At 40.6% G+C, this 11,547-nt stretch overlaps 1 protein-coding gene across 1 annotated transcript; it reads left to right on the forward strand.

The window, feature by feature from the left end:
- Window positions 1-689: 689 nt before the first annotated feature.
- On the forward strand, window positions 690-10,596 carry LOC148029304 (microtubule-associated protein 70-1-like). Its single transcript, XM_087688082.1, has 11 exons — window positions 690-1,985; window positions 2,250-2,335; window positions 2,572-2,637; window positions 2,757-2,927; window positions 3,098-3,268; window positions 3,378-3,533; window positions 3,917-4,063; window positions 4,170-4,241; window positions 4,326-4,871; window positions 4,990-5,165; window positions 10,052-10,596. Exons 1-11 carry the CDS (start codon window positions 1,739-1,741, stop codon window positions 10,068-10,070), a joined length of 1,857 nt encoding a protein of 618 aa, XP_087544208.1. The 5' UTR covers window positions 690-1,738; the 3' UTR covers window positions 10,071-10,596.
- The last annotated feature ends 951 nt before the right edge of the window (window positions 10,597-11,547 follow it).

The raw sequence follows: 11,547 nt of genomic DNA on the forward strand, positions 1-11,547 counted from the left end.
ATGAAACGAATTGATCTTGTCACGGACATTGTTAACATGGGCCTCCAGTACGGACCTAGGGTCATGAGAGGGCCTAGTGTTTTTTTTTTTGGTAATCAAGTGACTACCCCTGTGGTAAGTCATTTAATTTGTTAACTCATTGGCTTGGGTTCAAATCTTTCTTTTTTTTATGTTGAGTGTTTGTGTGGAATGCAATGGTTGAACTCAAGACCTTTTAGTCATTCAAGTTAACCAATTGAGCTACATCAGTTTGGTCAAGCCTAGTGATTCTCTCTCTCTATGTGTGTGCTCTTACTACTTCCCTCCTTCTCTCTCTCTCTCAGCTTAGTTTGAGAAGGCTTTTTTGAATTTGAATTCACACTACGATGAAATGAACGCGTCTTGTCTTGGACATTGTTACATGGTCCTCCAGATGGATCTAGGGCCATAAGAGACCATAGTGGTTCTCTCTCTCTCTCTCTCATACATGCGTGCGTGTGCACACACACAAACACACACTCTCTCTCCCTCTCTTTGCTTCTAAGTTCTACTTCCTCTCATTCCCTCTCCCCCCCCCTCATAGCTTATCTCTGATCACACTCCCCTTTTATCTTGTCCAGACTCCAACCCTTTTCTGGTCCCTTTCTCGGACACCACCTAACTGCCCGCCTGCAGTCTCTCTCTCTCTCTCCCCCCCCCCCCTCCCCCGCCCTTCCTTCGCTTTTCTGGTCCATCCGCCTGCGAGTCCTGCTTTCCCCCCTTGTTCCCGTTGCATCGTATTGCCTCCCAGCTCACACATTATATCATCTTTCCAATCGCCATGGTGCGCGCCTGGTTTCCTTCCGAAGCAAAGCGATCGAAAGCTCGACCTTCTTCCCCCCTTTTGCCTTTGCCAAAGGTCGCTCTTCTAGATCTTCCCCTCCCATTGACAGCGCAGGCACAAGAAACCAAGCCAAGGTCAAGGTAAGAGTCTCTTCTGGCTCCCCCTTCCCCCCAAATGTGTCTCCTTTAGCTCGGATCTGCGCGTCTCCCTTCAACACACACGCACGCACACACACAGCACAACAGAATGGGGCTCTGAGCCTAGCCCTAATCTCCACGACAGGGCGCCCTGTGCCAAGGGGATGCAGGGCCTTTTCGGCCTGCTATGCAAATGACAGGTGAACCTTCAAATGCATGACAGAGAATCAGCCAAAGAGTCTTGACGCAGGTTTGACGAGAAAATTTTCAGTTCAGGGCGCATTGAACAGCAGCTCTGATGTTGCCAGAGCTCCCTCTCCCGCTGCATTTCTTCTCTTCGGGCCTGTGAAATTTGGCCACATTGCCTGATTATCCCTCCATTCTTTGAGTTAGCAGGACTGGAAATTGTATTCTGGCATCCCGATCTTCAGTCTACTACATTTTCTCTCATCTGGCGACATTTGTGGTGACTCTTCACCATATCTGGGATTTTGTACCCAGGATTAGGTTTTCAGAGTTCTGCACTTCCTCGAGCAATTTGCACTCAGTTTCTGAAGCCCTACATTGCCGATTCAGAGGTCTCTCAACCATACAGACCCTTCAGCAACTAGCATTTGCTTATTCTGAGCTCTGATGGGTCGTGTGCCATCTGCATTCTCCTGAAGTTTTGAGGTTTTTTGACATAGTCAGCTCAGCATCGATTTGCAGGCTCCATCAAGCAATCTCTCTGTTAAATATTCAGTAAGCAAGGACCGAAGTCTACCTTTACATGTGATCGTGGCCTTGATTGGCTGGTCCAATGTCAGACCACACGAGTAGCATTGATGAGGATGAAAACTTTCTGGATATCCATTACCGAAATGGGAAGCAGTCTTATGATCTGGGTACCAGTCCGCATGTACCTCTGACCTTACCCAGAAGCGACTCAAAACTCAGGCGTAAAAGCTCTATGAAGCAGAGTGTAGAGGCAGATGACCTCCTCAACTTGTTACCTGGTTCGGATCCACTGAGGGTGGAGCTGACGCGACTTGAAAACGAAGTGCGAGGTATGTTGATATAAATTAATTCTACCCCAGAATAGGTTGAATATGGTGGTCTAGCACGTGATCTTGTCTAGCTTCCAGTGTCAGTTGTTTTCTCAAACACGACTTTTTATGGGATTGCTTGTGTCTTCATGTCAATAAACGATATGGGCTGCACTTGTTTCTTCATGTGTAAGAAGTTGGTGGCAATTTAGCAACTAAGTTAGCACTATTGGGAGGTGCTTCAATATCAACAGCCCAGCCTGATTTGCACACCAAATCGTGCAGATAAAGATCGGGAACTTGCAGATGCTCAAGCTGAAATCAAAGCTTTGAGGCTTACAGAGCGTGCCAAGGAGAAGGCATTGGAAGAGGTACTACTTTTCTCGTTTTGATGTGGTAAAGCATTTGCAGTTCCTGGTAGTTTTACATGTATATTTTGTGCTTCTGTAAGCATTTCCCCAGTGGTAGTAAAAATTTGCATATGCGAGGTTCTGAATCCTGATTTTGCAAAAATTGCATTTTGGTCGGCTTCATCCATCTTCCCTCTTCAATGTCTTGTCTGGCACCTGTGGGGATTTTCAACTCAACTAGGTGATTGTGTTTCCAGCTCTCCGATGCACTGGAAAAGATGGAGGCAAAGCTTAAGCAGACAGAAATAGCTTTGGAGAATAAGGTACAAAGCAAGGATCTTGTTTTCTCCATCTCGAGTTTGATATTTGATAGTATTGCAAAGTAGCTATTTGCTTGGTGAACAGGTCGTTAACGGGGTTAATCTTTCTGGGGTCAATACAGAATCTTGAAGCAAAGAAGATCAATGACGAGAAAAAAGCAGCACTTGCAGCACAGTTTGCAGCAGAAGCCACACTACGAAGAGTTCATGCTGCTCAAAAGGATGAGGATATGCCTCCCATAGAGGCCATTCTTGCTCCACTTGAAGCAGAATTGAAGATTGCTAGACAGGAAGTATGCTCCACGTAAACTCAGTGTTCCTGGCTCATTCTGGGATCAATTATGTGAAACATTGTGATAGCTGCTACTTTGTTTGTCACGTGCTTTGATTATAGCATGGGTTGTATTTGGCAGACTATTGTAATGTAATCATGAATTACTTTGTGCACCTGTCAACATTTCAGGTTGCTAAGCTACAAGATGACAATAGGGCCCTTGATAGGCTGACCAAAACCAAAGAAGCTGCCCTTCTGGAAGCAGAGAGGACTGTTCAAATAGCAGAAGCCAAAGCTTCCATGGTTGATGATTTGCAGAATCGTAACCAGGAGCTCATGAAGCAGATAGAAATTTGCCAGGTACTCTACATTGTCTGGCTTTGGAAGTACTTCCATTTTGGATGCAAATTACACGTGTAATTTTTCTGTGCTTGTCCGGGGGATTAAAGTTTGCTTAGCTGTGAGGCAGGAGGAAAACAAGATTCTGGATAAAATGCATAGGCAGAAGGTTGCCGAAGTGGAGAAGTTGAGCACAACAGTTGCTGAGCTTGAGGAAGCAGTTCTTGCAGGGGGAGCTGCAGCAAATGCTGTTAGAGAGCGGCAGCAACAAGTCAAACAGTTGTTGGTAAGTTTATGTAAAAAAATACAAATTTCTAGAGTGCTCATGAGAGGAAGCTTATGTCCTAACCCCTCTGTAATTTCTCTGACAATTGCAATTTCTTGTGGCTGTATTGTTCCTTCGACTTGGATAGGATTAATATCACTATCATCAGTAAGATAGTAGTAAGCCCTGTAAAGGATTTGTCTTTTGTATCTTTGACGAGTCTTATTTTCATAGCAGCGATAGGTTTCTGGTCATACTGAGAATATATGTTTTGAACCATGATAAACTTAATTGACATACAAATTGATCTAGATGAGCTTGATAATCCGGGAGATACAGTTTTTGAGCAGCCTATAAACTACATACAACCTTCATTGCCCTAAGAGAGGCTGCTCTTTGTACAGGAAGAGAAAAGAACTTTGGAGCGAGAGCTGGCAAGAACAAAAGTATCAGCCAATAGAGTGGCATCTGTGGTTGCAAATGAGTGGAAAGATGCCAATGATAAAGTTATGCCCGTTAAACAATGGCTGGAAGAGAGACGGTTTATGCTGGTAAATAAAGTGATCTGATGGTTCTAGTCATTGGTGTTACATTTACTTCTATTTGAATTTTGTTCCCTCTTTTGATCTATCTACCTTTAATTTATGGCACATGCAGGGTGAGATGCAGCATCTTCGTGACAAGCTGAGTTTAGCTGAACGCACTGCCAAGTCGGAAGCTCAATTAAAAGTAATTTTAAAGAAATCTCCAAATACTTATGACATGTCTTTCTGTTTGATGAACATCATCAAGTCAAAATTTTCTTACTTGCAGGAGAAGTTTCAGCTACGTCTTCGAGTATTAGAAGAAGGATTAAAGGGTTCAGTAAATGGTACCTCAAGAAGGATGCCTAGTCCTGCCCGGGATGAGGGTCTAAGGTCTGAAGGGCTTAGGAGTAGCATGAACGGATCTTCTAGGCGGCAGTCTATCGGTGGAGCAGATGACACGTCCAGATTGGTGGCGAATGGGTTTAACAATAAAAGACGCACTTCATCTTCACAGTTGAGAGGGTCCATATCTAGCTCCTCGATATTGAAGAATGCTAAGTTAACATCAAAGTCTTTCGATGGTGGAAGGCCTGGTGAAAACATGACAAATGGTACCAAGGTGTTCTCTAATGGCTTTGATCAGAAGCAAACAGCTCCAGTCTCAAGGGTGGAATCACAGGATGCAATGAAAGAAAATTTAGACACTAAAGAAGGTGGTGAGGATGTGGTTTCTGGCCTACTGTATGACATGTTGCAGAAGGAGGTGATTGCTTTAAGGAGAGCAAGCCATGAGAAGGATCAGAGTCTTAAAGACAAAGATGATGCCATTGAGGTGCGTCTATGAGTATATTTTGTTTCAGTCATCTTTCAAAAATTTGCTCCTCATTCTCTTCAAACCCTTTTAAAGCATATGTGATTTATAAATCAAAACATTTGGGATTCTCTTGTAGATGCTTGCAAAAAAGGTGGACACCTTGACAAAAGCCATGGATGTTGAGGCAAAGAAGATGCGAAGAGAGATGGCTAATATGGAAAAGGAGGTAGCTGCCATGCGTGTAGATAGGGATCACGTCAGACGAGGCATTGCAAGAGGAGCCGTAAACAGCTCTCAGTCTCTTCCTGGAAGGTTGGTTCTCTGTCTGTATGCAAATCTTTGAAGCCCTAGAGTTGTTTTGGAATGCGAATGCGAAATTGGTTATGCTCCTTGCCAAATAGTTTTCTATTAGTGTCAAGCTTTGATACTAAGTAGGCAAAATGTTTAATGACTATGCAATCTCAAGTCAGAGGGGGGGCATGAAATAGGCAAAGGAAATTGAAGGTTCCCTGTACTGCATTTCTGATTGTTTTGTTTCATTATTCCCCTCTTGTTTCTCTCTTCTTCCCACTCTCTTTTACCTGTGCTTGTGATGTTTGCATGTGGCTGCTTAAAATTAATGAATTATTACCAGATCAATGATGAGGAAGAACAGTTTATTGTATTTTATTTTTAGTTGGGGCAAGGCTCTAGCTGATTAATGGTCCGACTTGGACTATTTTTTGTTGGTGGTGCAAACCATCACTATGATGATACTTATGATTATGATGATCATTATCCCATCCTCCAAGGACGAGGAAATCAGTGTCTTGCTAGTCATGTGTATGGAGGGTTGAGATGTTATTGACATAAAGTGGGCTATTTTTGACCCTTTTTGAAAAATCTTGTGAAAGCCATCATCTGTCTTGTCTCCCTTGTTATTCAATTTTCTCCACCCTAGCGAGATAGGCTCTTGATCGATAAAGCATCTTGTGTTTTCTCTTGTTACTTTTTAGTGTCCTTGTGCATTCTTGGTAGTCAAATGCTAGGGCTACAATGACGATTGCAAAATTTGGGGCTTGAGCTCAAGGAAGCAACCTTTAGAAAATTGTCTTTGAATTATTCCTCCTTCACCACAAGGTGCAAATTGTGAAAGACCATTTTTTGTGATGGAAAATGGGAGGCCTTGTCAATGTCTATTTAGCATGGAGGAACCATGTGGTTTGTCTTGGATTGTGAACCAATGATATTCGTACTTGTTACTCGTAAGGGTATGGATTATTTATGTCCTGAGGGGATGTGTCTAGGATTTTGAGAATGGTCTATGGAATTAGGGCATCCAAGTAGTAGGCTTAGACACCATAACTTCATTGTATATATTTGAGCTAAGTAACAAGTTTGATATTGAACACCTTTGGTTTTTGAACAACTTGCATTGTCCATTCATGCATATGCAGTCATATGAGGGATGGCATGGACATTGTTTGGATTTTGAAAATGGCCACAAAAAAATCCTCATCGTGAGTGGTACATGGATCTAGATTTGTGACAAAGGTAGTCTATCTGAGTATTGCAGCTGCTGAACGTCTACCTATGCAACAATTTTTGCAGATTAGATCTTTGGGTAATTTCCAAAAGCATAATTTTGACAATTCTACAAGAAAAAGATTAGGAAAATGTCATTTGAGCCTTGCCTTTTAAGAAAAGGACTCGTGTTAAAAAAAGAACTATGAAAAGGTAGTCCTAATTCAAGGCTGAAAAATGCAGTATGCAGAAGTTAAAAGGCCGAAACAAAGTAAATTCTAGAATATGGAACAAAGAAGGTTTGAACTTCTATTTTAGACCTTAAGAGACAGCTGTGATTCATTCTAGAGTCACAAACTTAATTGCTATGTTGAGAAAAGGCATCTACAATCTTCCTCAATTGAAAGCATATCTGTTCAGAGCTTCTTCACAACTAGGTGACCATTTGTTGCTGTTAGTATCTTCAGTAGAGACTCGCATTGCTTGTCCTCACTAGACAAGCTAGCAACAACACCATTTTTATTGGTCAAGGCAGCTGTTATGTGCATCCATTTGCTAGATGAGGAGGATTCAGGCATTGATTTCATTAAATATCTATAGGCTGAAATTTGTAGGCTGAAATTTGTAGTCTCAAAAACATGTTAAAGCATATTTGATTTTCCTATGAGAAGAAGATGGTTTAGGGGACATAGATATTGCCTTGAAATTGTGACTTATCTATTTCATTCCAAGTCTTGAGGAAAGACTTGGGACACATGATGATGTTTCCAACTTGATGCTAAAGAGAACAAGCTGGTGACTACTAGAAGATAACCATTCACTTCCATAGGGAACCCTAAGAGGAACTTTTTGTTTTAAGAAGTTAATTTTGGAGATTAAGAAGTGCTTCCAATATGTTTTTTTCCTTTTGAGAATTTATAGAATTAGAGAGAATATTAAAGAAAATGAGTATTTGATGTTCAATTCAATGTTCAAAGATTTCTTTAGAATATGTGAAAGAAGTGTCTAGAATGAAATTATGCTTACTTCCAAGATGAGAATATTTAAACAACCCTCTTTAAATGAGAAGTGCTACCAATTTCCTATTTAGAATGTGAGGGAAATTAAGGGAATTTGTAGGCCATGGCTCAACCCAATGTTTAACAATTTCTTTGTAACAAAGGTAAGGAGGATAGTGTCTTCCATTGGATAATCTTTTGTCTAAGACTTTCTTGATTGACAAGAGAGAGGGTACTTGGGCTCCCATATGGGGTTCTTGGTGCCTATCCTCACTAGCCAAGTGGCTGGTCTCCCCGGAGCTATCAACCGAAGGGAGTGGAGGAAAGCGGATGCGTCCGCTGAAGCCGGAGGCGTAAGGGTTTGGCCCTGTGATAGCGCGTGTACCAGCATACCATACTCACCTAGTGAATATGACGTGAAGGTGCACACCGGACTCACAAAACAAACCAAAAAAAGAGGGTTTTGGGATGGGGGAAGGCTATAGAGTTAAAAGGAACAGTTGTACTCATTTTGGCTAAGAGACCCTTGAAGATGCAAAAGAAAAATCAACAAGACATAAATCCCCTACCCTTTCCTCAAACTTTAGTAAAAAAAGGGAATATTAGGCTTATTTGTAAAGAAGGAAATAGAAAGTCAAGTAAAGAGTTGTGGCTTATTTGTAAAGAAGGAAATAAAAAGTTGAGTAAAGAGTTGACGGTTGTGCTAGACCTAGAATATGATCATATTGATTTGGATTTGGGAGAGACTATTGGATCAATCAAAAATCCACTAGAATACTCGAGAGTGCTTAGTAAAGAAGAAAAGAATAGGAGGAAGGAAGGGACATCATCCTTATTTGTGAAAAAAGAAACAAAAAGTTTACTTTGTATGATCTAATATTTGCCTCGGCAAGACTTGAGGTAGAAGTGGGATATTGTCATACTCTACTATGGTTCTAGGAGGGACCATTGTATTGAACTACCACAATAGTAGAGCAATTTGGGGAGCTCAAGGCATGAAAGGAAGACTATATGGTTTTTCTCTTTGAATAGGATCTAGATTCAGGAAAATTTAAGATTTTGTCAAGGCAAATAGTTTGCTTTTTGCAAGGTATCTTGCTTGAGGGCATTGGCCATCTTTGAGGATTATGGAGAGCATTCTGCGGATCTCAATACACTATCAACCTTTTCTCTTTGGATTAGGGTATATGGATGTTGCAAAAGTTTACATGATCATAAAAGTGGATAGAGTTTGCTTTCGACAAGATGTACATATAAAAAAATTTAGGTTGTCATCACAACCATCTTAATGGATAGTGTTCAAAAAATGGTATTACCCATCAGGTGATAGAAATCAAAGGACCTCAATAAACTCCCAAGGACCGAGAAGGCAAACTTCACATTTGGTTTTTGGGAAATCTCATCACAAAGACTTTGAATTCAGCAACAAAATGTGCTATGGTAGTTTAGAATAGCCAAAGAAGGAAAAATCAAGTTATGAATCAGCAATTGGCACCTAGATAAGAAATCTATTTTGAGCAAATTTAGTTGTTTTTGAGCTTGTATGATGCAAAGCCCAAGGTTGGCTTGGCCTTTGAGTATACACATATGCATTTAGTTTTATGTTCTAGCAAAATCAGTTGTGCATTTAGTTATTATAAATCAGGTTGTTCTAATTAAGTATTTGGTAAGTCGCAGATTTTTCTTCATGGTATCATGACATACACATTGGTGACTAGTGTGGTGTTGTGCTTGTAGCACCCTTGTTGGCTCCCCTTGTCAAAGGGAAATGAATGAGGTAACAGTTGAGGGGTTTTCTCTACCATGGATTTCCCTTGCATTGAGTAGTCCCAGTAGTGCCAGTAGTCGGAAATTTACATCATTCACATTGAGGGTTTTTTGCTTGGTTGTGACCTGAAATTGGAAGCTAGCACACATTAAAACAGTTCAAGCAATGTCAATATTGCATAAGCAATACACACAGATTGATCACGCATTTCTTTAATGAATGCACTTGATGAGGGATGATCAAAAGCAAGGGTCGGGAATAGGGATGGGGGATGGCCTTAAAAAATACATATTATTTTTGAGTACGAAATTTTCAGAAATAAAAGTAAAATTGAGAATGCGAATCCGTATGTCAAATTCGATTTGTGTGTGTGCCCGTGACTCCATTGTCATATTATTTGTTGAAAAAATGTGTGTGTGCCCGTGTGTGATCTGATTCAATTGTCTATTGGTAACATGTCGGTGCATCTTGTCCATTGTAGATTCACACAGTTTGCTTCCCCTGAATGTTTCTCACATTGTTTCAAATTTGAGGGAACCTCCTCATCTTTATCAAATCTTGGGACAAATCCAATCTCTCCAAATTCTCTCAGCTCTCTGCATTGCTACAATTCAGAAAAAGTGAGCATAACAGTACTGTTAGCTCCCTGAGGCTATATCCTTATCTTCCTGACCATGCTAATTTTCTTTGCAGTAGACCCAATTCGTGTGATTACCAGATCCTTGATGTGTTCACAGTAATGAAACACTGGGCAGTAGTATGCTCAATGAGTTGTTCAGTGTTGTCAGATCATCTCAAAATGGCAATTCTTGTGTTCTTCACGGCTTTTATATGAGCACTGGAGGTCAAACATTTTATAATTGTGCCTTTTTGTATAGGAATCTAAGGCTGCCACAGGCTTAAATTTACTGCTGTTATGTGATGTGCAGGGGCCCAAGAAATCCTTGATATGGTGGCTAGTATAAGAGTCTTAGCTTTGGAAAGGTGAGGAGGGTTCCTGGGAGGGGAAAATGACACCGCTGCTATGAAGGAATGCGAGGGCAATGCTGTGAGAGCAAATATATCAATGTAAGATGCCTAGCATATGAGCTCAAGTCAGTGAACTCCAGAGTCCTGACCTCTCCTTGTGTTCGTTTGATTTTTGGATTACAACTGATTGAGCACTGTAGTGGTATGTAAGATGCTGTATGGTATTTTGCTCTTTTAACTGAGGTCTGGGAGATCGTAGTTAGCGTTTTGAGGCTAGATCCTCCCCGTATCCTATGCCAAGGCCTCCAAAGGTGTGAATATTTATCATGTTTTAAGAGCAAAGACATTTCATGTGTGGGTTTATGTTGTCTACGTTTCTTCAATCAGTTGACAGGTGTCTGTATGTGGGGTTCAGTGCAACCATCGCTTGTGCCTTTTTCCTGATCTTCAAGACAAACAAAAAATAAGAATATTGAAACAGTTATTATAAAGGTCTTTTGTCTAATTAATCTGTCTCTATTCCATTTGTTTAAAGCTACATGAGCACATGAATGACTCATCAGAACGTTTGGTAGCTGAATCTCCAATTGCAGTGAACATAGCAGTTTGAGTTGAATTTCTATGAACAAAAATACAGCGTTTTTTTACCAAAAACAAAATTTTCAGATGTAGATGAAAATAGTTTATGGTTTTGTTGTGGCTTTGAACGATGGCTATATGGAACAATGTATTTTGTTTTCAGGGATAGAATGGCATGAAATTCAGCGAGTGTTTCAGTCCAGTGGATCGCATTTTGCTATATTCATTTCATTATGTTTTCTTGCGGTATTAGTTTAGTATGGTCCACCCATGCACACACAATCCACACTATTGAGAGCCATGCCTGATCAAGGAAGGCATACAGTTCTCATTTACACAATGCATAGGCAAAATTTATGCTTGAAACAAGGCCAAAAGCATATGTAAGCCTTCCACAAATTGTCCGCAATTGGAGCCTACAAATTTTAGAAGTAGATAAAAAAGTATAATCTTGGCAGCAGTCTGGAGATGTGTTGGATGCTAACACAGGGCTCAAAAACAAGTCAAGTATTTGCAGATAAATAATACTTGTGCAATTTGAATATCATCAGATAAAAGTATTAATGGGCTCAGTAGTTTGCAGTACAATGTCTACCTTCAAACTTTGGAATGTTGCGTCGTAAGGCCATGAGATCAAGTCTGAAGTTTTTTCTTGTTGTACAATGTGTAGTTGAGACCTTGGGATGTGCCATGAAGCTGGGAAATCAAATTTATGATCTCTCTTATGCCGTATAAAATCTTTAATTACAATGTAGACAGTCTTGTGTCTTCTTTACTTGCAAAGCTATCTTTCACACAACAATGATCTATTCTGTCCTTCAGCTGGAGAGTGTTCACATTTTGTTGGTCTTGTTTGGGAATCAGGCTAGCTTTCAAT

The sequence above is a fragment of the Lygodium microphyllum genome, chromosome 11 (assembly GCF_053477565.2).
Source record: "Lygodium microphyllum isolate KBCC chromosome 11, Lygodium_microphyllum_v1.1.10, whole genome shotgun sequence".
NCBI classification, from domain to species: Eukaryota; Viridiplantae; Streptophyta; class Polypodiopsida; order Schizaeales; family Lygodiaceae; genus Lygodium; species Lygodium microphyllum.